The 26,933-nt window shown below is 35.6% G+C and overlaps 2 protein-coding genes across 3 annotated transcripts; one reads left to right on the top strand and one right to left on the bottom strand.

Moving 5' to 3' along the window:
- Positions 1 to 1,431: 1,431 nt before the first annotated feature.
- On the top strand, positions 1,432 to 8,941 carry BTF3 (basic transcription factor 3). 2 transcript variants are annotated; one of them, XM_031966584.1, is made up of 6 exons: positions 1,432 to 1,589; positions 2,092 to 2,160; positions 5,384 to 5,497; positions 6,685 to 6,886; positions 7,434 to 7,490; positions 8,613 to 8,941. In XM_031966584.1, exons 2-6 carry the CDS (start codon positions 2,092 to 2,094, stop codon positions 8,657 to 8,659), a joined length of 489 nt encoding a protein of 162 aa, XP_031822444.1. In that variant the 5' UTR covers positions 1,432 to 1,589; the 3' UTR covers positions 8,660 to 8,941. The 2 variants fall into 2 exon arrangements, with proteins under 2 accessions (XP_031822444.1, XP_031822442.1); XM_031966582.1 differs by lacking the exon at positions 1,432 to 1,589 and adding an exon at positions 1,635 to 1,814.
- Positions 8,942 to 13,133: 4,192 nt separating this feature from the next.
- On the bottom strand, positions 13,134 to 23,961 carry LOC105749273 (low-density lipoprotein receptor class A domain-containing protein 1-like). Its single transcript, XM_031937960.1, has 5 exons — positions 23,935 to 23,961; positions 17,103 to 17,256; positions 14,940 to 15,083; positions 14,709 to 14,831; positions 13,134 to 13,456 (listed from the first exon to the last, which is right to left on the bottom strand). Exons 1-5 carry the CDS (start codon positions 23,959 to 23,961, stop codon positions 13,320 to 13,322), a joined length of 585 nt encoding a protein of 194 aa, XP_031793820.1. The 3' UTR covers positions 13,134 to 13,319.
- Positions 23,962 to 26,933: the final 2,972 nt, after the last annotated feature.

The raw sequence follows: 26,933 nt of genomic DNA, 5'->3' as shown, positions 1-26,933 counted from the left end.
CAAAGTTCAAAAGCAGTACAACAAATAATTATTTTCATACCACATAACATTATTGATTTTTAACCCCAGTTTCTCTTTGAAGAATATTTAACAATACGAAATTAATCAGTATTTGGAAAGGATGTTATTAAATTTTTTTCAAGAAACTTATATTTAGGGAAATTTTTATTTTCTACTTAACCAAAGTAGGTTTTTTTTTTTTTTCCTAAATTCCAGGCAATTTTCCCAATTTAATTAAGTTATGGTTTACTTTAACTTTGACATTTCAAGTCAATCATTTACACATTGTAGCTTCTATGTTATTAGATGACAGTGAGAAAAAAAAAGATAAAATGATCTCTCTACATTACTCAGAAGGCTTTCATGCAAGAAACTTGGTCAATATCATTTTTATCACAATTTCTTTTTACTGCCAAGATTTGAATTACTACCCGCTACTAGATCCTGTTTCAAAGTTGAGTAGATTTAGTTTATCACCCAGTCCAGTCACCTCACTTCAGGCACAAAAATCTCGTTTGGTTACAATTAGGGGATTTGTGGGGTGGTTTTCTTCCTTTTACCCCAATTCCACCAAATTTGCTTCTTGGTATCTAAGAAACTTGATTTATCTTCAAAGAGCAACTGTACTTAATAAATCAAAGGAAATACATTTATTTGGATTATAATTATATTTGTACTTGCTGTTTCCCCCCATTATAGTGTGATCTTCTTATATTGTATGTTAGGTTCCTAGCATAGTGACTGGCACAAAAGAGTTGCTTAATAAATAAATATTGATGATAAAAAAAAATAAAATAAAAAAATAAATCAAAGGAAAAAACGGAGGCGACTGTCTGAATGATTTACCTGACAAAAATCCCGCAAATTTGAACCTCCAAGTCTACCAATTTTGTGACCCATTAATTGAATGATGCCATATTTTTATATTGAAAGGTGAGGTGAGGTGGTGGGAAGAATGCCTAATTATTCAATTTTTCTAGTGCTGGCGTTCTTAATGTGCAAACTTAAAAATATTTTGATAACTATTGTTTTTGCAAGACCTATGTATTTTATTTTATGCACTGAAAAATATTCTGCCAAGAAGTTCTGGGACATTAAAAAAAAAAGTTAAGAACTCGTGGTTTAGGGAATGAGCGTCTTAGTTCCGCCCAGAAAACACAGATCTGTGTAGAGATTAATTTTAGGAGCCAGCACCTGGGTAATAAGAAAAGGCGAAAGTCTTTTCGGGAGTGCGCCTGCGTAAAGACAAAGATGCCCTGGCCGCACGCTCCCCAGCAACGTCGAGCGGGGAAAACGTCACAAACTAGGAACCCAGCTAACTCAAAAAAAAAAAAAAAAAAAAAAAAAAAGGGGTGGTGGTGGTGGGGTGGGGGAGAAGGAGAGGTGCTGCGCGCGCTGCAGAGCACGGGGCGGAGACGTTTCCTTCCTATCGGGGGTTGGCAGGGAAGTCGCTCGGCGTCATTTCCGGCTTCCTCTCTGGCTGCCATCTTGCTCTCCCGCGTGTGTTCCCCTATCTTCGGCTCTTCTCCCTGCGACCCCGCGAGTAACACCCCCGGTCATCTGCGCAGCTCCGTTTCCGTTCCGGCAAGGTACAAAAAGGCACGGGGCCGGGGTCTGGGCGGACGGCGGTCCCCGGGAGAGCCCCCGGAAGCGAGGGCTCAGGAAGAGCGGGGAGGGAGGAAGTGAAGCAGGGAAGGGAGCCGGGAGTCGGGCAGGCCGAGCGACCGAGCGGGGCGAGGCCGCCCCGGCACGGCTGGGCCATGTTGTCCCATCCCATGGCTCAGGGCGCGGCGGGAGGAGACCCGGAGCCGCAGGTGACGCGCAGCCTCCTTGTCCGGCGCCGCCGGAATCTCGGGCGCCGGGGCCGGGCTGGGGCCTCGGCAGACTCCCAGGGGAGACGGCCGCGGCCGTGTGGCCGCGCGGGGCTTCGGGGAGGGCGAGGCCGGCGGCTGGCCCGCACGAGGGGTCGGGCCTGACGGAGATCTCGGCCTTCCCTCGGAGCGGGGGTGGGGTGGCAGCCGGCGCTCGGAGGCCCGAAGGCCGCACCAAGTCGGGGAGAGGTCACGCTGACTCCTTTTTCTGCTTTTACAGATGAAAGAAACGATTATGAACCAAGAGAAACTCGCCAAGCTGCAGGCACAAGTGCGCATTGGTGGGAAAGTAAGTTTTTCTAGTGTTGCTCAAAAAAGTCACGGCTCGAGTAGTGCTTCTGCTTTCTTTAATGAACTTTTTGCTTGTAATTTTTTTATTTTTGATTTTAACTTTATTGGGGGACCCTGCAGAGTCCCGATCTAAATCTGATAGCAGGGAAGCATGTTTTCCAATCTTCCTCTAGTCACTCCGAGCGTGGTGCCTGACTTGTAATCAATAGGCCTTTAATAAATATTTGTGAATTGACGGAACCGTATTCTAACTCTTTGTTTTATAATTCTTAAATATCTAATATGTTTGACTAAGAGGTTTCTCTCCTCCCCACCCAGGAAACATGTGACAGACACTTTACGTTTTCATATCCACACTTTATTTACTTAATCATCTGGCATAGGCGTGGATATTTAGTAATTTAATAAATGTTTGTTGAAAATCAGGAGAGGGATTTGCCCGTTGAGATATGACAGCTGTAAGGATAAGCAAATGGGAAAATAGAAAACTCATATTCTGGAAGAGAAAAAAACACATCACTACCCGGGAAGGTTAAACTTTATTGTTTTTAATTGAGTTTTACAGATAATCTTAAATTTTTCAAAGTTCACATGTAATGGAAATTCAAATTTGAGCTGGGTGATTTCCTTAATTCTTTGATCTGATGGTTACTGTAGGTATTCCAGTAAACCCAACAACCATTTTTGTCAGCCCTGTGCTACTCTTATTATCTATACATTGTCAATTGAAGCTCATTTTATACTTTTGACATTTTGAGAATACAAAGAAACAACTGACTATATTAATTTGCTACAATAATAGGAGCCTCTGCACCTTCTTTTAAAACTGTTAAAGTTTTATTTTGGACAGCTAAGGCTTAGGAACTAGGACTTAAAATCAGGAAGGAACTAGGTCTTATTGACCCATGCAAGCTTTGTGACCTTGTCAAATGATTTTAAGACTAAGTTAAGAGGAATAATTGACATATAAGGCATAATCTTGGTAGTGTTTTTGTTTTTTTTTTTAATGAATATGTTCAATAAAATTGGAAAGGTGATTTTTCCAGGCTTTTAGAATGATATTGGTCTTTTATTATGGGTGAAGATGAGGTATTAACAGTAGCTAATTTTTGACAGAACTTAAAGATGTTCCAGTTTTTTCCAAAAACTTGCTAACCTGTATAATTAATAGCAATATTTTATACCAGTAAGGTCCAGCTAAAAATCCACATCTATGTGTGTATTGTCTGTGTAAAACCAGAAATGAGACTTCACAAGTGAACAGGTTTTATTCTCACAATAATCTTTTAGTTCTCTAAACTAGTTATAGTTCCCAAAGTAAGAATCATAATAATAGTTTTTATTTGTGCATTTCTGGTACATTTTTGAGATAAGGTTTAAAGTGTAACTGATGTTTTGCAAGTTGAATTTGAGCCAGGATAATTGCTTTTTTTCTTGGGAAAAATTTTTTTTCTCTTTATTTTGTGTCTTTCATACAGGTGTATTATGGTATTTATAACCGTTCCTGAGAGTAACTTCTTAACTGTTTTTGGTCATTATAGCTTGGAAAATTTAGGGGGAGAGGAGGATTAATGGGTGGTTTAAACTGTTTCAGATCCAAAAATCTAGAGGGGGGGAGTTTTTAAATGACTGATAGTTTCTTCCCAAATACCACAGATGGTTATGCCTTTTACTTTTAAAATTGAGGATTTTCTTTTATAACAATTTCACTGGACAGAAATCTATCCAATAACATTACTACTTAATGATATGGTGCCAGTAGAACAGTGTATGTTCTTAATTTGGTATGGTTTTCCAGATTTTTATGCTACAGGCTTTTAAAAAATATCAGCAGAGGTAGAGATAGTCATTGGTCTTAAGACATAGTTTAAAACTTCACTTAGTGTTAAGGAATGAGCTGGACCTTGAATTTAGTGATTTGATCTTAATTCTTGCATGCTGAAACTTGTGTTCCCTAAGGTTAACACCTACATATTAAAGATTGGTTGCATTTTGCACTTTTAGCAATTATAAGCTAGGTGTGGCTTTACATTCTCTGGGAAATTTTTCTTCAGATCTTTTTTTTAATGGGACAGAGGTTGGGTGTTCTTATGCCATGGTTCCTTTAATGTTTTCAGAATTAAATTTCTTTTGTATCTTTTGATGGATAAAACTATTTAACTTTTGGGGGAAATGTAATGAGATAGATGAAAGGTTTTCAATATTGTGGTTTACAGGAATAATTGACATAAGGCATAATCTTGGTAGTGGGTTTTTTTTTTTTTTTAATGAATATGTTCAATAAAATTGGAAAGGTGATTTTTCCAGGCTTTTAGAAAGGTATTGGTCTTTTATTATGGGAGAAGATGAGGTATTAACAGTAGCCAATTTTTGACAGAACTTAAAAATGTTCCAGTCTTTTCCAAAAACATCAAAAACCTAGCATTTTTGGTCAGTTTAGTGATATTGAGTTCAAATTTTTTTTTATTGACTAGTAAGGCTTGATTAAAGCATTGTATAATGCTGTGAAAAATTACTTTTGCTCTAAAGAATACATTCTTTATGATCCATTTTGGTTGGAAAGGAAGTCTGTTTAAAATGGGATTGCTGGGAATAGTTTACTTAAGCTTTGTGTCTATTGCCAAATTGAATCCGAGCCACAATGTTGAGCTCTAGTCTATCTGTCTATTTGAGAACTATCTCTTTAGTGTTAGTGCCCTGGGATAAAATAAGTGTTAAGACTTGGCAGTGGCATAACTATCTTTCTGGGGTTTTCAATTTTGTACTAGGATTCCTTGTCTAGTTCCTTAACACTTTTGGTTATTTGAAAGATCTTCATGTACCTTTTTGCTCCTGTGCTTGTCATTTTTTGCCAGTAAATTAATCAAATTAACTTGTCTTTATATAGGACTCTATGAGTGTTAAAACCAAATAAAGACATTCAACTCCCACCTCTCCTTTATCACTATTTCCTCTAACCCCACTTTAGCACACTGATATTTTGTGAAGAGTTCAAAGAAAGATCAGAAGGGAAAGGAGTTCATTTGAAGATGGTCTATGTGATTGGGAGGGGGGGAAGGGGCTGAGGCAATTGGGGTTAAGTGATTTGCCCAGGGTCACACATTGAGGAAGTATTAAGTGTCTGAAGTCAGATTTGACTTTAGGACTGGTTCTCTATTCACTGTGCCAACTAGCTGCCCCTTAGGATAATATCTTTAAAGACTTTTTTTTCCCTTTTCTAGGGGACTGCTCGGAGAAAGAAGAAGGTGGTTCATAGAACAGCTACAGCAGATGATAAGAAACTTCAGTTTTCCTTAAAGAAACTAGGAGTAAACAATATCTCTGGTATTGAAGAGGTAACTTTCATGATTTTGACTTAATATTTTTCCTTTAAAAAGATAAAGGAAACACAGATATAGTTTATTATGAATTCTTATTGTTTTATTTAAGAAATGTGAGTTTAGCCAGCTACATGCAGTAATGATTTTTGCCCCTAAAATGAGGCACAAGGGAAAATAATTGTTCCACTGGGATTATAGTACTTTCAGAAGCTATTTAATGAAAAATTGAGATATTAATATATTGGCATGCTGATATTGACATGGCTTTTTATGGTCATCCTGTCTATCTTTATGTTTCAGGAACTGCCTTTTTCCTTACAAGTTCTTTACTCTCTCAAAAACTTTAATATAGAAAATTATGGTGGAATGACTTTCTATTGTAGGAGGCATTAGCTATGGAGTAGAATATCTAGCAATATTTTCTGTATGTATTTTCATATTTCAAAATAGGGGAGAGATGAGAATTATAAACAACAGTTGGGTGCCTAAATTTTATTTATTTTTTTTTCTGTTTGTAAAATAGAAGTGGGCTTAAACTCCAGTGGTTGCTAGGCTTCTAGTTGTGTATTATCTAGTAACTTATATTTGGTGTTCAAACGTGGTGTAACTTTATGGTTACAAAGTACCTTACATATATTATCTTAGTTTCCATCTGCAAGTCTTCTTATGCTCTGACCTTTCCCTTCCCTCCCAGATTTCACTTTTAACTGCTTTTCTGGGATAGCATAAGACCTCCATTCCTCCATCTATCAGAATTTTATGTATGGAACTTGAGAGGGGCAAAAAGCTGTTGGCAGCAGTTTCATTCCAATAGATCGATAGGCATGCCCATCTAATATGATTGTTTACTTGAATATATAATAGGCAAAACTGTTAGTAGAGGAGTGTTTCATAAAAAGTAATTTAATACACCAGCTGATTTTAGAGCTAAGTTCATATGTCTATATCCTTGTAATTTGATTTATAATGTGTTTGGTATTATAAAATGTCAGTGATTAGCATATAGAAAAAACCTGGGAAAATTTTGTATGTTTTGAAGGCAATGTAGCGTCTGCTGAATTTATTTTCTGATTAAAGCTTCCATTTATTAGCTTACCTGCAATACTTAAGCTTAGGGGTTTTGTTTTTGTTGTTGAAATAAAATAATTAAAGTTTTAAATTTGGCATCCCTCATTTTTTTTTTTCTTTTAATTTTTTCACAGGTGAATATGTTTACCAACCAGGGAACAGTGATCCACTTTAACAATCCTAAAGTTCAGGCATCATTGGCAGCAAACACTTTCACTATTACAGGCCATGCTGAGACAAAGCAGCTAACAGAAATGCTCCCCAGCATCTTAAACCAGCTTGGAGCTGACAGTCTGACTAGCTTAAGAAGACTGGCAGAAGCTCTGCCCAAACAACGTAAGTTACTCATGTATTGGGAATATGGGTGTGGTGTAGAAGTTTTTTTGTTTGTTTGTTTGTTTTTTTTTAATTCCCCCAAAGCATTATAAATGTGCTTTAACTTCAGAGCAGAGACTTAATTTCTGAATTAATACTCTTCAAAAAATGAAGTTGCTTCCTTCTTTACACAGTTCTACTTTGATAGAATGATTTTTTCATACTCTTGTTCATTTATTTGGATTTGAAGTAGGTGGGAAAAGTTATTTTATATGTTTAAACTCTGGCAGTCACTAACTGAGTATATCTATTAATGGTTAATATAAATGAAATCCCAAGTAATAAATCACTGTTGTAATTTTTTATAATTATCAATGGACATTAAAAAATAACAATATTTTATCAACTTGTGCTATTTATTATCAACTAAATGTAGGATATTATTTGTTTCTATTCACAAGAATTGGGTGAATATCTTGAACTGTTTTGTTATGTTACTAGTACTATATTTTTTGTTTTAGAAAGATTTGAGAAAATGTAGGTAACATTTATATTGTATGTATTACAGCTGTCGATGGGAAAGCACCACTTGCCACTGGGGAGGATGATGATGATGAAGTTCCAGGTAAGACTGTACTTGTTGAAAATTTTATTGTTTACTTACATCAGAGTAAAAGGCAGTAGGCAGGGGGCACTAGGTGGCACAGTAGATAGAGCACCATCCCTAAAGTCAGGAGAATCTGAGTTCTTCAGACACTTAACATTTCCCAGCTGTGTGATTTTGGGCAAGTCAATTAATCCCAATTACCTTTGCAAAAAAAAAAAAAAAAGGCAGGCCATTTCTTTAACATTAGTTCGATAAAATTAAGAGCACTGTTTCTGTTTTTATCTTTTTTGTTCTAGAACTCATCATATAAGGTATATCCTTGTGGATTAGTCTGTGGTTTGTTTACAAGAAATTTAAAACCTTGGTGGAATAAATAGAATGGTAGTTTCTTTTTAGCAGTACAAAAATACATGCATTTTAGTAAATTTTATAACTCGAATAAAATTTTCTTCTTAGTATATTAGTACTACAAGAGAACTGTTGAATATATTTTAACATGTATTGGGCTACCTGCCATCTAGAAGAGGGAGTGGGGGAAGGAAGGGAAAAATTGGAACAGAAGGTTTTACAAGGGTCAGTGCTGAAAATTAGCCATGCATATGTTTTGTAAATAAGAGGCTATAATAATAATAATAATAATAAATAATAAAGAGAGAACCTTTGAAATGCCCCTACTGGTCCTGGAACTAGGTGAGAACTTTAGTTTGGTTTTGTTAGGTGATCATTCATTGCTAATAAATATCACAGGTAACTTCAGTGTCTGGAAAATTGGAAAAGAAAAAAACTTTTAAAAATAAACTTGGGTGCCTATTGGATTCTTTCTTCATAATATAATACAATAATTTGTATTGCCCAGTTACAACTCTTGGAGAATAATATAGTTTCTTGAGTTGCAATATTTCCACTGTTGGCAATAGGTTATTGATGTTTATATGTTTTATGCTTATGCCCAAATTTGACTAAATTGACTTGAATAATGCTAAGTTGGTTGTAGTTGTACTTTGTGTTAAAGTCCTACTTTGTGTCTTATATGAATGATTTCATCAGATATGCTTTGGAAATTACCTACCCCTTCATAAGATTTAGGGGTAAGCATATAAAAATATTTCCATAACATAATGTTTTGGTTTTTTCTCCTAGATCTCGTTGAGAATTTTGATGAAGCTTCTAAGAACGAGGCAAACTGAATTGAGTATCAACTTCTGAAAGTTAAAACTTGAAAGTTATGTGGAGCTGCTATTTTATATCGTGTGACTGCTTTTTTTTCCTTTTTTCTTTCTTTGTTTTTGTTTTTGTTTACGGATCTATAGAATTAGATCTCTGATATTTTGAAGCCCATTGGACATTGCAGCTCTTTTCATTTATTGCTTATACACAATTCATTCTTTGCAGCCTAACTATGCTGAACAAACCTGGAATTAAAGTTTGAAAAAAAGGTTAATAAAATCTTTACCTAGTATACAGTTGAATTGATTTTGTTGGTATTCTAATTTGTATATGAAAGCAATGTAGATTTGGGGTGGGAGGTTGTTTAACTAGCTATGTCCTTTATATGTTTTGTCAGATTCCCATATATTTTAGCAAAGTTATGAAAATTTTTAGATGCCTCTAGATTTAAGTTAAATTTAGCTGGTTGGAATGTTTTATGTGAAGAGGAGAGAGAAAAAATGTTGGCTTGGAGTTTGTGGTAAAGCTATTTTTTTCCTTTTGCCTAATGATTTGAAGCACTTAGAACAAAATAGTTTGTCACATTTATCTCTCATGGTGAATTTATGTATAGAAATAATAGTATAACGTGCTCTAATGGAAAAAGAATATAACCAAATTTCTCTAGAAAAGTCCATAAAAAAACTACTTGTTCCATTTTGTGGCAGAATAACTGTCACATTTTGATTGGGTTTCATAAATTAAAGCAGTTATTTGAGGTTTTTAACTCTTCTAGTGTTTTTTTATTTAAAATACACATTGTAGCTTTTAAAAAGACTTTTATTATAGCTTTTTGTTGACATATCCATGGGTAATTTTTCAACATTGACCTTTGCAAACACTTCTGTTCCAATTTTTCTGTTCCCTCCCCTAGATGGCAGGCAGTCTCATACATGTTAAATATGTTAAAAGTATATCTTAAATACGGTATATGGGTATGTGTTTACACAGTTCTCTTGTTGCACAAGACAAATCAGATTTAGAAAGGTAAAAATAACCTGGGAAGAAAAACAAAAATGCAAGCAGTCCACACTCATTTCCCAGTGTTCTTTCGCTGGGTGAAGCTGGTTCTGTTCATCACTGATCATTTGGAACTGAATTGGATCCTCTCATTGCTGAAGATAGCCACTTGTATCAGAATTGATCCTCATATAATATTTTGAAGTGTATAATGATCTCCTGGTCTTGCTCGTTTCACTTAGCATCAGTTCATGTAAGTCTCTCCAAGCCTCTCTGTATTCATCCTGCTGGTCATTTCTTTTTTTTTTTCTTTTCTTTTCTTTTCTTTTTTTTTTTTATTTAATAGCCTTTTATTTACAGGTTATATGCATGGGTAACTTTACAGCATTAACAATTGCCAAACCTCTTGTTCCAATTTTTCACCTCTTACCCCCCACTCCCTCCCCCAGATGGCAGGATGACCAGTAGATGTTAAATATATTAAAATATAAATTAGATACACAATAAGTATACATGATCAAATCGTTATTTTACTGTACAAAAAGAATCAGACTCTGAAATATTGTACAATTAGCTTGTGAAGGAAATCAAAAATGCAGGTGGGCATAAATATAGGGATTGGGAATTCAATGTAATGGTTTTTAGTCATCTCCCAGAGTACTTTCTCTGGGCGTAGCTGGTTCAGTTCATTACTGCTCCATTGGAAATGATTTGGTTGATCTCGTTGCTGAGGATGGCCAGGTCCATCAGAACTGGTCATCATAGTATTGTTGTTGAAGTATATAATGATCTCCTGGTCCTGCTCATTTCACTCCTGCTGGTCATTTCTTACAGAACAATAATATTCCATAACATTCATATACCATAATTTACTCAGCCAATTTCCAATTGATGGGCTTCCGTTCAAACATGAAAAGGGCTATCCCTCCTTTAAGATGTCTTTGATCTAGCAGTATTACTACTGAACTTATATCCCAATGAATATGCACAGTATCATACCTTTTTGAGTATAGTTCCAAATTGCTCTCCAGAATTGCTCTTCACAATTCCACCAACAATGTATCTGTCCAACATTCGTCATTATCTTTTCCTGTCATCTTAGCCAATCTGACAGGTGTATAGTGATGTCTCAGAGTTGCCTTAATTTGCATTTCTCTGATCAATAATGATTTAGAACACCTTAAAAAAGATTTTTAATAGTATTTTATTTTTTCACTTACAAGTAAAGATAGTTTTCAGTACACTTTTTGTAAATTTTTGTGTTCCAAACTTTTTTCTCCTTCCCAGACAATCTGATATAGAGTATCTGTGCAGTTATGTTAAACATATTTCCATCTTGGTCAGGAAAAAACTAAAGAAAAAGGTGAAAATAGGATACTTAAATCAATGTTCAATTTTCCATAGTTCTCTCTGGACACTGATGGCATTTTCTGTCAATCTATTTGAATTGTCCTGGATTACTGCATTACAGAAAAGAATTTAGGGCATATCACTGTTAATTTTTTTTAATTTTAATGATAATTTAAAAATATTTTTCTAATCACTTGTAAAGATAGTTTTCAACATGTATTTTTGTAAGATTTTGAGTTCATGCTAAGCACATACAGGTCCTTGTCCCTTTTTTATTATTTCTTTGGGATACAGACCCAATAAGTAACACTGCTGGGTGCAATTTTATAGCCCTTTGGGCATAATTCCAAATTGCTTTCCAGAATGGCTTGATCAATTCACAACTCCACCAATAATAGGGTCCCAATTTTCCCATGTCCTCTTCAACATTTAATCATTATCATGTCAGCTAATTTGATAGGTGTGATGTAGGAACTTGGTTTTAGTTTGCATTTCTCTAATCAATGATTTAGAGCATTTTTTCTTATGACTATAGATGGCTTTAATTTCTTTATCTGAAAAATCTTTACATTCTTTGACCATTTATCAATTGAGGAAATGACTTACATTCTTATAAATTTGATTCAATTGTATTTTAGAGATGATCCTTATCAGAAATACTGCATGGGGTAGCTTAAAACATTTCCTTTTTAATCAAATAACCTATAATAGGAATACTTAAAATTTAAGATCTGGTTCTATTAATCTAATAAGTATTTAATGGATAGATACATATATGGTCTTTCAGGAAAGTGACACTATTAATTTTGGTAAATTATTCACAGTGGGCAAATCCACCCATTGAATCTTTTTAAGCACAAAGTACTAAGTTCCGGAGAAGTTTATATATTTATTGGGAAATCTCTATTGTTATGGGTTTTTTTTTTTTTTTTTTTTTTTTTTTTTGGAGGGTGCTTATGTTCTAGCAGAATTTAAAAGTTTAGAAAATGGAGAGATTGTTTTAGAATCTAGAGGACACACTCCTTTATTTTCACATGCTTTAAAAGTACAACTGTTCTCTCTACTATTGCACCGTACAAAAGTGTGTTTTAAAAAATTATTCCTTTATTAGAAGTTTGAAAATTACAATCTGTGGGGTTGTGTGGGGAGGAGTTTGTTCCTAAAAATCTATAAAGATGTTACCAGGGATAAGGTAAAAAATAACTTCCCTAAAAGTAGTTTCCCAGTAGTTTTGTTACAAGTTTTGTCTGCTTCAGTCAACAAATATTTGAGCACCTACTGCAAACTGCTACCTATTCTCACCCTTAAAGCAGTAATTATCCTAACAAATTTAGCTCCCAAATTAGTAGGTATCCAAATGTCAGATTCTGTTAAACCCAGAATGAGTCTTGTGTCTTTTGCTTTGTGTTGTTTAGTCACATGTGGAATGCCAATTTAATTGCAGTCTAAATTTTTAAAAAAATTTAAATGAAGTTTTTGACCTTGTTACTTTCCAACCCCATTTATAAGTAAGCAAAAAATTCTTGGCCAATTATATCTCATAACAAACTATTACAGGACAATTAGCAACAGATGACTACCCAAATATAGCAATACCCTCATGCTATCCCAGAGTTCTCAAGCATTCTAGGAGCTTTCCTAAATAATTGTCCTATTTATCCTTTTTTTTCAAGGACTGGATAACTGAATTACATCTCATAGACTGAATTGCCACAACTCATTCAAAATACATGTCTTTAGTAGACCCTTATGAAGTGAGTAGTTATAGGAATTTTAAGACATGGCAGGTAGTTGGGTATAGATACAGTTTGGAGTTAGTGGATGCTTACAATCAACTCTTGGTTATTTTGTGTTCAGTACATTATACCTTATTTGAATTTGAATTTCTATGTCTTCAATTAATGAATTAGACTAAATTTCTTTAGGTTCCTTTTGTCTTGGGAGAGTTATAAAATTAAGACATTTGGTATGCCTCTTCCAAGTAAAAGAATTTCTTTGGGTTTAACTATATATCCTTTTGGGACTGAATTAGCCAGACAGTATATGGAATTGGATGATCCTTTTACTTGAATTGTGTTAGCAGAAGAAAATTCTTATTAATGACTAAGTATTGGTGCTGGAATCTTAACATTTTTCAAATGTTACGTTGTATTATATGGTCTGGGTCAGTGGCTCCAGAAATGATCTGGTAGTTAAAAACAATACTCACGTATTTGTGTTTTCATTTGTTTAGGAAATCTTTTAAACATAGAACTTTTTTTTTTTAAGTCTTGCTGATTTGGAAACAAAGTTTTGGCTTTCTAGAAGTCAGAGATGGGTGGGATTAATCTTTTACATACATGTGTTTTCATCACTCCAGTCAGCACAGTCTTGTATGCCATCTTTGCAGCGCACTTTGGGAATGCAGTCGCAATCAGCAAAGAAAACTGTATTGCACCTCCAGCCTGAACAGATTGGGCACTGCAAACCTGTAGATAATTAGCTTATTTTAAAATGTTTATCCAATGTTCAAGTAGATTAAAATCCAGGCTTAAAGACAGCTGGAAAAGAAATACCTCAGAGATTTAGGGTGTATTAGTAAAAACTAATAACTGCAGCTGTCTGCCAAATATTACACACTTTTGGGTAAAATAATTGGTGAGCAAAAAGCTAAATTGAGGAATATAATTCAACTTTAAAAAGTGTCCTGATTTATTATACAAACAAGGAAAAACCATTATATATTTAATAGACATTGGAAAGAGGAGCAAACAAGTAGTCCTAATTTGTGTGTGTGTGTGTGTGTGTGTGTGTGTTTTGCTAAGGCAATTGGGCTTAAGTGACTTGCCCAAGGTTACATAACTAGGAAATATTAAAGTATCTGAGGCCAGATTTGAAGTCAGGTCCTCCTGTCCACTGGGCCACTTAGCTACCCCAAGCCCTATGTTTTTTAAAAGCTTTTTATGATCAAAGCAACTATGTTCCACCTATTTCAACTCCCAAGGAAGTGATATTATAACTCCACATTCATAAGAACAGAATTTTCAGGAACTTGGAATGTTTTGCTAACACTTATTACTTCATGATGGTCAAGACCAGGATGAAATTATGTTATTTCATTTATGGTTTGGGGGTCTTTTTTTTTTTTTAATCTTTTCCAGAGAAAAAAAATTTATACTCAGTCATCAGACATTTAATAATCTTTGTTGAGAAGTTTGGGGGAAGGGAGGGAGGAATGAGAATAGTAATGGTAAAGTCCAAGGTAAATGAAGATTAGAAAAGGGCAGAAACCTTCAGAATTACTCTTAACTTTTACCTAAAATGAAATTATAAATTGACAGAACTTGGATCTAAGGAGGTTACAATAATTTGCTGAATGTCATGTAAGGATAGGCAAAGGCAAATTTGATCTAGGTCTTCTGAGTCCATAGCCACTTTCTACCCATTATACTTGGAATTATAAATTGAGTTCCGGCTTAAAAAGAGGGGAAGGACTCATTGTTTTCAGCTCACATGCAGCCCTTGTCCTAATCTCTTAACTCTAAAACTGGCTGAACCTGCTCCATGGCTGTATCAGTTTGCTTGGTTCATCTGTTAATTTGCATTGAATTTTGTACAAGAAATGACTGATGAACTTGACAATTTATGAATGGAAATGTCTAAGAAAGATTTTTAGGGAGTTGAATAAATGGGTGGAGTTCTGCTAGCCCTTTGACACAGATTAAGCATCTTCATTTTTACCTGATTCATCTGAACAATCTCCACAATCATTCCTCATGTCGCAAACTTTGTCTATGTAAGTCCATGACTTCTGGTTAGGGCACTTAAATAGCAGGTTTTGAGGTAGACTGCTGGGCATTTGACCTGTTTCAGACAAACATGTTAATTCTAGGGTGTGAAAATTAGGTAGTTAGTAGAGTTTTAGTGATTAATAGCAGATATATTTCAGCCAAGAGTTTTGTATCGTCTCACCACAATATGCTGTGGATTCATCTTCTCCATGACTGCAGTCTAGCTTTCTATTACAAAGCAGGGATGGTGGTAGGCAGGTGGTGAGATCATCACACAAAAAGCCAAGCTGCTTTGAAGCTGTTTGACATTGTCGGTATGATGGGCCTAGAGAAGTTGTAAAAAAGCATTATTGGTATCATCTTTGAGTAACTATGCATCTACTCTATACATCTGAAGTCTGGGAACCCAGAGTTCTACTGCCTTTCTGCAGTGTCTGACATGCTTGGTAACTTTGTGCACAGTGCAAACACACACACACACACCTGCTTAGCCAGACTTCATAGGATCATAGATTTAGAGTTCTTCCCTTGACAGAACTTGGATCCAAGGTTAAATAATTTGCTGAATGTCATGTAAGGATGGGCAGTGGCAAACTTGATCTAGGTCCTCTGAGTCCATAGCCACTTTCTACACATTATACTTTGAATTTTTTTTTTCTCCATCTGTGCACTCAAGGTCTACTGGAGCATATGTTTTTGTTTGGTTTGAGCTTATATTTCTCAGTAAATGGATAGTTTTTGCCTATTATGAGTCTAAGCTGGAATCTTAGAGATGTGTTGTTTGGGTTCTGCTCTTATCTAACTGCACAACATATAACTCTTAATATATCTGTTCTTTACCCATCATAAAAGGGATAAAATACTACACTTGGAGGAATATTATGAGGATCAAGTACTTTGACACTTAAGCTATTTTCTAATATTCACAGACTCTGCATGCCTTCTTGAGGGACAGACAGTTTGATGGTAATCATATTAGTAAAATTCAGGATACCTAGTTCAAGGTTTATAAACATTTAATGAAGATTTATCCTCTGTCTTTTAAAGTTTGATTCCAGACTCATTTGACATTTAAGGGACAAAGAGCCCCACAGCTTAGATCTCATGGACATGAGATACTCGTTCCCATTATAGAGACAAGGGCATATTTATCTGGGGATATAAAATTCTCCCAGTATTATTAATATTGTATTGGTATGCGTCTATCACAATGGCCATTGAATACTTGTTTATTGATCAATTGATTATTAGTAATAGAAGTACATAAGCTAAAATAGTAAGCTTTGAATCAATTTTCTATACTGTTAAAAATCTGTTCTATTTTAGGTAGTCTATTTAGCATTAGCTCTCCATGTATAAAGCAACCCACATTCCCTAAGGCTGAACTTCAGTGTATACTCATTCATACCTACATAGGACAATAACAGACTCTTTGAATTTTTCTTGAAATGATTATAAGGAAAAAAATTGCCCAAGCCAAAAGAGTGCTTGAGAAGCAGGCCTAAAAATAGTCTGCAAAGTCTTTGCAGAAAACAGTTCTAAAAATACCAGTGGTTCTACCTGCAACCATGGATTTGCTGACTGAACAAGATACTGATTTTATTCATTTTCTGATTAGATGTTGCAGCTTGGTAAGTGAGCAGTCCATAAATATTAGGCTGGAAAGAACTGCATTAAATTGCACTTTTAAATTCTGTAATAGTTTATTATATTAATAAATTTGATTGGGTCAATCTCCTAGTATTTAGTTATGAGTATACTGGAATAAAAGTGTTCTCCTTGAAGACTGAGTAACATTGAATGTAAATGTGGAGGCAGTTAGTGGCACAGTGGATAGAATATTAGATTTGAAGTAAGGAAGACCTGAGTTCAAAATTGTACATAGATTATGTGACTCTAGGTAAGTCGCTTGTGTTTTTCTCAATTTCTTCAATAGTAAAATGGGGATGATAATAGTACCTGCCATCAAATAAGATAATGTTTATAATAAAATATCTAGCACAGTGCCTGGCACATAGTTAATTATATAAATACTTATTTCCTTCCCCAACTGGGGCCAATGGTGGCTGTCTGGGACCACTTTAAAAAATCTACCTTAAGAACTGTTGAGGAAGAAATCTAAGCTAACTCCTCAGATGTATACCACATGAGTTTTAGCCCCAGGAAGGATTAAGTGATTTGTCTCAAGACATAGGTAACAATCTCTCCATATCCCTTAGTATACATATTTTAATTCTTATCTACTCCCTAAAGGGACTAAAAGTTTAGGGCAGTGTTTTGTCCTTCTGTAACCCCACGTGCTCCACAAACTTGGGTGATCATGCCGTACATATGAGACACATACTTGTAGGTTTCACAGGTATTCCAAAGATAACTGAGAGACTCAGCACTGCTGCGATACTGCCCAGAAAAAGGAAGGCCACACAGGAAATGAGGAGGTATCTCTTAATGCAAAGGTGTCGCTTTTCTGTTACACAAGCAGAATGACAATCATTAAGCTACTCCAAGGACTGACACTTGGTACAGGATTAATAATAATACTGAGGAATTTGTGATTGCTCCTATTTAAAGGTGACTGGCACCTCATCCCAAATTTCTTCATGTGCCCTATGATGATCTTACAGGTTTCCTGCAAGATCATTCCTTCTGATGTAGCTTCTCTGACTGGTTCATAGTATGTACTTCTGGGGAAGCCAGTTAACTACTTTAATTTCCATTCCATCAGCCCTTCCCTCCCTCCAACTGGTGGATTAGTTAGGGAATACTCTTGGAGGAAATGACACCCATTCTCACCCAAAAAAAGAAAAACCGCAGTGACTCGACAAACACGGACAGTAGAGCCAAGTTCACGTTTTGTTTTGCCTGGGTATAAACTCAGTATTGTAGGCCAGCCAAGCAGTGGAAGTGACATCCTGTAATATTTATAGTGTACTACAGAGCCTTAGGGAGGTGGAGAAGGAGCAAAACCTCTTTTAATAGTTAATGCATTAAAAAAAATTTGACAGATGATAAGTTTAGGTTTATAAAAATAATGTATATACTATATGATTAGTGATATTTTGAGATTTAATGCAATAAAACAATACAATAGAATAACTATAATAAATAAGCATCTTAGGATCAAAACCTGCCTCAGTAGTCCTTGTACCTCCTAATTACACACCTTCTTGTTGTTGAGTCATTTTAGTCATGCCTGACTTTCATTACCCCATTTGGTGAGGGATTTTTTTTGGCAGAAATACAGGAGAGAGACATTATTTCCTTCTCTAGTTCATTTGACAGATGAGGAAATTGAGGCAAACAGTGGTTTGCTCAGGGTCATATAGGAATAAGTGTGTGAGGTTGGGTTTGAACTCAAGATGAGATTCTGACTGCACTATGCCGCCACCTAGCTGCCCTGAGTAGCCCATAGGAGGTATTTTTATACATGTTTCTTTTTTTATTAAAGCTTTTTAATTTTCAAAAAATATGCGTGAATAATTCTTCAACAATAAACTTTGCAAAACTTAGTGTTCCAATTTTTTTTCCCTTCTCCCATCCCTTCTCGTAGATAGCAAGTAATCCAATATATGTTATACATGGTTAAAAAATATATGTTAAATCCAAGATATGTATACATATTTATACAATTCTCTTGCTGCACAAGAAAAATCAAATCAAAAAGGAAAAAAATCAGAAAGAAAATAAAATTCAAGCAAACAGCAACAAAAAGAGCTAGAATGCTATGTTGTGGTCCACAATCATTTCCCATAGTTCTCTCTCTGGGTGTAGATGGCTCTCTTCATCACAAAGTCATTGGAACTGGTCTGAATCACCTCATTGTTGAAAAGAGCCACGTCTATCAGAATTGATCATCGTATGATCTGGGAGTGGGAGACACTTAGAGGAACCTGCACTGGAAGCCTGGAAAATCTCAAAATTGGAAAAGGGACAGCAGAGTTTATCTAATCCAACCCGAAACTGGATGAGTATCTCTTGTATATAGCACACCTGACTTTTTAGGCCTGGGATCAGAAAGACTGAAAACAACAGCAAAAATTAGATATGTCGAGCTCTGTGCTGTGATCTGTGCATGCTAAGAAAGATAAAGGTAGTCCCCTGTTCTCACAATGTAAGGGGGGAGAAAATCTGTAAACATCTATGTATAAATAAGCTATATTCAGGATTTTAAAAATTGGAAATAAACATCCAAAGGCTCTAGGTTTTCATAAGGGGGACAGAGGGAAGCTTTCTCTAGAAAGGAGGGTTCCTAAAGGAAGCCATACACTGGGCTTGGCACAGAGAAGGCACTTCAATGCTTAATGATTCATAGTGCATGGCATTTTGGGCTGATTAACTGGGTCTATGATATCCTGTTCTGGGTATATACTTAAAGCTTATTGCATACTTTATCTTGTTATTTCAAAACATTCAAATATTCAATTTGATCAGTGAAATAATTCCACCCAATCATTTGTTCTCTTCACTAATGCCTGATTGCCTAGGGCCTATAAGACAGTTGAGTCATTTGACTATTGACAACCTCTGTCCCTTTGTCTCCGTCTCTTTGTGTGTCTCTGTCTGTCTTTTTGTCTCTCTGTCTCTCTGTGTTTTTCTCGTTTCTGCCTCAGTCTCTGTTTCTATGTCTTTGTGTGTGTATCTATGTCTTTATGTTTCTCTATGTGTCTTTGTCTCTTTGTCTCTGTATTTCTGTCTCTATGTCTCTGTGTCTCTGTCTATGTATTTCTCTTTGTCTTTATCTCTCTGTGAATCTGTATTTATCTCTCTGTGTCTCTGTCTCTGTGTCTTTCTCTTTCTCTCTCTGTCTCTGTTTTTCCTCTTCTCTTCTTTCTTCCATTCTTCCTATACGATTTCATCACCTTAAGCTTTCTCCTCTGATAAGATATATATATATATATATATATATATATATATATATATATGACATTCACACCATATATTCTTAGAAAGTTGCCTCCGAGGATATAAAATAAACACACTATAGAATAGTGAGTCAATGCATTGGTTTCACTTGCTTAACTGTTTTTGTTACAAAGCTGAGGTAGAGGCAGAGATAAATATAGAAATGCTGGGTTGCTTTTTTTTTAAGCACTTAAAAAAAAAGTTCCTTTTCAGACATTGAAATTACTCATTACGGAGCTCTATTTTTAAGCCCTGAAGAGGTTGCATGATAGTATAGTTTGGTAGATTTGAGAGTCGGAGAGACCTGAGTTCAGATGCTGCTTTTTATATTTACTGTGTGACCACAGGAATGTCACCTAACACATCATTAAAGGAAAGGTGACACACTTATGATACTTATCTCATGGAATTGTTTTAACACAAGCAAGTTAATGTATATAAAGTACTATAAAATTTTAAAAATAAAATAAATCCACACAAATGATTAGCATTTCTACCATATTACCAACAAAGCCCAAAAGCAAGAAATAGAAAGAGATACTCCATTTATATTAACCATAGACAATATAAAATATTTGAGAATCTACTTGCTAAAACAAACCTAGGAACTATACGAACACAATTCTAAAACACTTTTCACACAAATAGAGTTAATCAGTTCCACAAGCATAAAGGTTTGGTCCTGGCCTTACTGTTAATTTTTATTAGACCTACACATGCAAGTTTCCGCAACCCAGTGAGTATGCCCTTTTAACTTCCATTGAGTTTAAAGGAGCGGGTATCAGGCACACTTCCAAAAGTAGCCATGACTACTTGGAAAAATATCAATTGCTCATGGATAGGCTGAGCTAATATAATAAAAATGATAATCCTACCTAAATTAATCTACTTATTCAATGACATGTCAATTAAACTGCCAAGAAATTATCTTATAGAGCTAGAAAAAGTAATAAAATTCATCTCAAAGAACAAAAGATTATCAAGGGAATTGATGGTAAAAAAAGATAAAGGAAAATGACCTAGCCAGATCTAAAACTATATTATAAAGCAGCAGTCATCAAAATCAGTTAGTACTGGCTAAGAAATAAAGTGGTGGATCAGTGGAAGACACTGATAGTCGATGATTATAGTAATCTAGTGTTTGATAAATCCAAAGACTCCAGCTTCTGGGATAAGAACTCACCATTTGACAAAAATTACTGGGAAAATTGGAAAATAACATGGCAGAAACTAGGCATAAACCAAAATCTCACACCCTATACTAATATAGGGTTGAAATGGGTTCATGATTTAAACATAAAGGGTGATATTATAAGCTAATTAGGAGAACAAGGGATAGTTTATCTGTCAGATCTTTAGAGAAGGGAGGAATTTATGACCAAAAAAGAACATTATGCCCTACTTATGTCATTTTTATTCACATCTTATTCACCTCTCTCCTCAAACTCAGAAAAACAAGGAATTTGCTATGGAGCATCAAACCTAAAGAATATCTTTCCTTGAAATGTGCTTAAATCCTCTTCTAAATCTGAATGCAAAGTTAAGTCTCGTTGCTTACATGAGGTAACCCCAAATACCTTTACTTTACTATTCTTTTTCTTTTGGTGCTATTTATTAGATATATATAGGTGGGGATCCCATGATTAGTCCTCAACTTTAAGTCCTGGGGGCTACTGGCCTCTGTTTATGCAGTTCTGCTGGTGCTTGTGAAAAGTCAGTAGGACCTAATATCTAGTAACTACTGTCAACCTCAAGCAGGGAAGCCAAAGCATCAAGTCAGTGGAAATCCTGCAAATGCATCCCTTCTTGGACTTTGCCTCAATATATCAGAGATTCAGATAACATGTAGCAAACCATTGTCATACTATGTAACAGGGTTCCCTCAAAAGGGCTAGAAGGACTTAATATGATACTGTTAAAATATATTAGATCTTCAGTTGAAAAGTCATATGGTATTATTAAAAATAGAATTTTTAGTTACAGATACCATTTCTACCTGAGTGGTTAGTATCAGTGAAAATTATACAAATTAGCAAATGTGAGAAAACGTCTGTAGATCTGTCCTAAGGAAATCCTCTCTGTAAGGACCTGAAAAACCAAGACTGAGATTCTTTAGAGCCAAGGTTCTTAACATGGGGTTCTTAATATAACTTGTTGGGTTATTTTTATAATCATATTTCAATAAAATAAAATTGATTTTCTTTGTAATCCTAAGCATTTTAAAACATTATTCTAAGAAGAGGTTCTTAGGATTCACTGAACAGCCAAAGAGGCCCAAGACATTAAAAGTCTAAGAACTAAAGATAATTGATCTTCTCATGCTTAACTCAAGTCCCACTCAATGAAATTCTATGTGTTCCTGGGCCAGAGGCTATTAAAATTTAGGCGAACCATCCCTATGATACAGAAAATCAAAATACTTTGTCTGCTACACTTTGGGTGACCCCCTTGCTACTGGATGCTCACCCAAAAATCCTTTAACAGATTAAGAACTGTGCTAGATGCTAGAGATACAAAAAAAAAAAACCTTTGCATTTAAGAAGCCTCTACTATGTCCTATAAGTAGACAAAACATGTAATACTTATAAATATACATACATGTGTATGCATACATATACATACTATATCTATACAAATATTCACATCATACACATATACATGTAAACATACATGCAATCTACACATAGCTGTACAAATAAAACCACATAAACATACACATACATGTACAATCTAGCCATAGACCCTACACATGCATATAGACATGGATTTATACATATAAACATATATACACATATACTCACACACAAAGAGACATATGCATTCCTATGAGTACTAGATGGTGCAATGGGTAGAGCACTGGGCTCATCTTCCTGAGTTCAAATCTGGCCTCATTCACTTATTAACTATGTGACCCTAGGCAAGCTACTTAACCATGGTTGCCTCAGTCTTCTCATCAGTAAGATGAGCTGGAGAAAGAAATGGTAAAATGGAGAAGGAAAGGGGTCACAAAGAGTCAGATATGACTGAAAAATTACCAAACAACAAAAATATGCATACCTACCACACACACACAATTCCAGTTAATTTTCAAGGAGCCTTGGGAAACTGGGAAAAGCTTTCCTTAGGAGGCGATGGAAACTGGCAAAATCAGGAAAAGCTTTATTTAGGAGGTGGCTTATGAACTAAACTTTGAAGGAAGCTATGGATTCTAAGTTGTAGGAAGTTAAAAAGAAAGTTAAAGGAAATCATCATTTTAAACTTCTTCTTTTGACAAGGCAATTGGGGTTAAGTGATTTGCCCAGGGTCACACAGTATCTGAAAACAAATTTGAACTCAGGTCCTTCTGATCCACTGTACCTTCTAGTTGCCCCAGTTTTAAGTTTTTATTCACTGCCTCACATCAGTATTATACTCAATGTATCTATCTCTCCTTTACCTGTCTGAGTCATGTAAATTTATTTTCCTTATAAGATTTGTATACCTCTGAATAATTTTCCATTTTGATAGTACCCAGCCAGATCCCAACCTCTTAAACCTCCCACTGTTGTATCTATTCCTGTATATACTATAATCTTCCTGAGCTAGATGCTAGCATAATATTTGATGTTTTTCTTCAATTTTGCTAGCTCTCGATGACTGGCAAGCCAAGTATTTGATCTCAACAGCTACAGTAACATTCATGATGGTTGGCAGGATGGTTCTTGTGATCAAGGATTGCTAAGTCTGATCAAAGTGTTTCCTCCAATTCTGAATCAGTCTGAGTCACCTCACATGGACCTCAGAAGTTTCTAAGACTGTTTGCTTTTACTTTTCTAGGATGGCACTAGGTCATCAATTAAATGAGGACTGCAGTGGCAGAGAACATAGGGAAAGCACTTTGTCTGGTGATCCATGCTGACAATACTTGTCTGTAGAGCTAAATCTCCTGACATTGTTCAATGGGGCCCATTCAATATAGTCTAAACTGACTCTGAATAAAAGTAAATTCGTGAATTGGCTGGGATCATAGTAGTGTACCTTAGTCTGATCGGTTTTCTTGCCTTGTTGCTTATAAAATTGTTTAAGCACCTCTTCATTCTTTCTGGGGCAAAAGGATAGTGGACAACTGATGAGGGGCACTCAAACTTGGAACCAAGTATTGGGTATGATTGCATCCCCATTGCCAAATTTCTCCCTAGGACTAACCATTCAGATATGGCAACATCTTCTATACAGGGGTCACTTAGGAGATAGTGGGAAAGTCAATTCAAGTCCACTGAGGCCAGTAATCTCACCCAATGGACCACCTGTCCAACATCCATTGCCCCCAACTAGTGGTAGTCAATTCACTTCTCCCATTCTATCTAGGATGATAAAGAGCTTCAAAGTTGGCTTTTTTAGGAAGGTTTAGTGATTTCCTTTTTGATTGTTTTATGCAAAATGCTGAGGGTACTCTTGGGGAACCACAACATTCTTAAAATGAAGAGAGATAAAAAGTAAGATAAAAATATTCCCTCTAAGAAATTTATTTCAGGATGCTAGATTGATCTATTAGGCCAAATCAGAAATCATATTGAGTATCACATCATAGGAACCTCATAGGTATGCTGAAGTAGAAACAGAAAGTCCTCTGATATCACAAGAACACAAAACAAGTTTTGTTTTGAACCTGGAATTAAATGATGGGTACTTCCTTTTTTAAGCTGAATGTCAATAGGGACACACATTTTATCCCATTAAAATGTAGCCCTATCGAGGTGTCAACCTCATTTGTACTTTCCAGAATTTTAAAAGAGTCTAAGGTGTCAGTCAGTAGCCAAAATATTGGTTCTCCTGCATGTAGTTCATAGGCTAACACTGGCTTCATCATGCTGAGAATTATCAGTTCCAGAGGTAAGCTGAAAATTATGGGGCTGAAGAGGCAATCTTGCATTCAGGACTGAGAGAAAAACCATCTTTGGAATGGATAGAGGTTTTATTGTCCTGGTAGAGTGACTGTATTACATTAATAGCCTCATCATGCAAGCTGGCCCATTTCAGGGCCAGCCAGATGGAACTGTAGGGCGCTGAGCCAAATGCATTTGTCATATGCAACAAAGCCACTCCACAAATTCCCTTTTTATTTTTGGCATCTTCCAAGACAGTCTGTAGCAGGGAATTATGTTACATCAACCAGCAGTTGGCGTGAAGCCCTTTTGATATCTGCTGATGAATCCTTTCTTACTAGCCCAGTCCCCTAGTCTTTTTAATTGAACCAAGACATAAGATATTGAGTACAGTTTTATTTAAGGTTATGATTCTCCAATTGTAGGGGGCGATTCTTGTTACCTTTCTTTTAAATTAAAATGGTATTAAAAAGCTGGTACTCCTTTGTAACATAGTTATATTTATGTGACATACTAAAAACAGTAGTTAAATATGTCCTCCTGGATCAATCTATATTTGGTGCTTAATGCCATCTGCCCAGTTACTGGATTATTGCAATGCCTCAGATGAGCCCTTACCTCAAGAAGAGTGAATTGGATACAAAAGTGGATTTTCTTTGTCAGCTGGAATGTTGCAACTTGGTACCAGCAGACATAGAACCCTGGGGAAAACAGCTCTGGGTCCAAATAGTGCTTCTTTAAAATGCCTATACAAAATTGATGTTGGGATCAGATACAATGGTGAGACCTCATTAGTTATTTCTCAAAAAGCATGAGGATGATAAGTCTCTGCAGCTTCTGCCACTGGATAGTTTTTTCCCCCCTGCAAGAGTTGATTTAGGCTTCAAATTCTTCTGACCACCTTTACATTTAAAATCCTTCTGCACTTTCTTAATAAAATCTGATATTCTCGTCTGAAATTCTAGTTCTATCATTCTTAACATTCATAGCCCTCCTTTTTTTAGAAACTGGAAGATTATAGATTTCAGGCTCTCTACTATTTAAAATTTAATTATCAGCTCTCCTTTTCAGTGGTGTTTTTGCTACTCTCTCAAAAGCTGAGCACTGTCGAATCAATACTTTCTAACTCTGGTTCTGGAGAAGATTTTTGAGAATCCCTTGGACAGCAAGAAGATCAAATCAGTTAATACTTATAGAAATCAATTCAGGCTACTCATTGGAAGGACAAATACTGGAGCTGAAATTTAAATACTTAGATCACTTAATAAGAAGACAAGAGTCATTGGAAAAGACCTTGAAGACTGAAAACAAAAGGAATAGAGGGAACAAAGGATGTGATGGACAGATAATGTCCTGGAAGCAACAAAATGAGTTAGGATAGACTCACTTTGGGAGATAAGGGAGAAAAGAAGGGCCCGGCACAGTATGGTTTATGAGGTCATAAGTGGTGATATGGCTAAAGAAGTAAACAACTACTACTCAAGTTAAAAATCTCTGAAGAGTATCCAAATGAATAGATTCGCCATTTATTTTATTAGATCTTCTTACTTCCTGAGGGACTCACCCTGAGTTCCTTTCTCTTCTGGTTTGTTTCCATTTTCTTTCCTTATGAGATTTATTTATATCATTTACTGCCTTTATAATGTGCAGTATTAAACCAATAGCTTCTGACCGCTGACCTTCCATTCCTGTCTAGGTATCTTTTGGAAAAAAAGGCATGGAAGAGGATGGCACATTCTTTTATTAGTGTGAGAGAGGGAGGGAAGGACATGAATCTCTTTACAAGGTACCCTAACAAGGCACAAGTGCTAGTATTGTGGCTTTAAGTTAGAGCATGACCCACTTCCTTGTACTCTTGTACATTTGAATAGTGCAGAATATTAAAAGAGATTGGTAAGAAGGATTGGATTTGTACTAAATATAAATGTGAATTTGAATATAGTATTTTCTGATGTGACTGCTTTTTATAAAACTTTAAGAAGTGATCATATAACTTTCATTTAAAATTCATGGCTAACAAAAAAGTCTACTATGTAAATTTTTAAATTAGTCTCTTGTCTGATGCCATTAAAAGTCAATTTCAGGATAAAATCCAATTCTAAGATATTAAAATTATAAGTACCTAATAGAAATCCTATTCTGTCTATGTACTCAGCACTAAACCTTCTTGCTTGCTAGCCCTTAGTTTTCCTTAAAATTATCCCTTCTCCCTGCCAATATACAATTCCCTATCAATGGCCCTATTCTAACTTTGAATCTAGCCCTAGCTCTATTTCTCCAAAGAAAACCTGTCAAAACCCCAAACCCAAAACATATTTAATGACATAGAAACAAGTAGGTGTTGCAGTGAATAGAGCACTAGGCTTGGAATCAGGAAATCTCATGTAGCTGTGTGACTCTGGACAAGT

This window comes from Sarcophilus harrisii, chromosome 1 (genome assembly GCF_902635505.1).
Source record: "Sarcophilus harrisii chromosome 1, mSarHar1.11, whole genome shotgun sequence".
Classification (NCBI taxonomy): Eukaryota; Metazoa; Chordata; class Mammalia; order Dasyuromorphia; family Dasyuridae; genus Sarcophilus; species Sarcophilus harrisii.
Note: the sequence above shows the minus strand (reverse complement) of the source record. Positions and strands in the feature narration are given on the sequence as shown.

Bases quoted from the DNA above. Each gene is read 5' to 3' on its own strand.
- LOC105749273 (XM_031937960.1), bottom strand. From the start codon at position 23,961: ATGGATGTTGGACAGGTGGTCCATTGG. The intron at 17,257-23,934 runs GTGAGATTACTG...TCCTTGGAGTAG, and splicing joins TTGGACAGGTGGTCCATTGG to CTTAATGATTGTCATTCTGC. The intron at 15,084-17,102 runs GTATGTGTCTCA...CAACTTCTCTAG, and splicing joins AATACCTGTGAAACCTACAA to GCCCATCATACCGACAATGT.
- BTF3 (XM_031966582.1), top strand. From the start codon at position 1,761: ATGTTGTCCCATCCCATGGCTCAGGGCGCGGCGGGAGGAGACCCGGAG. The intron at 2,161-5,383 runs GTAAGTTTTTCT...TCCCTTTTCTAG, and splicing joins AAGTGCGCATTGGTGGGAAA to GGGACTGCTCGGAGAAAGAA. The intron at 5,498-6,684 runs GTAACTTTCATG...ATTTTTTCACAG, and splicing joins ATATCTCTGGTATTGAAGAG to GTGAATATGTTTACCAACCA.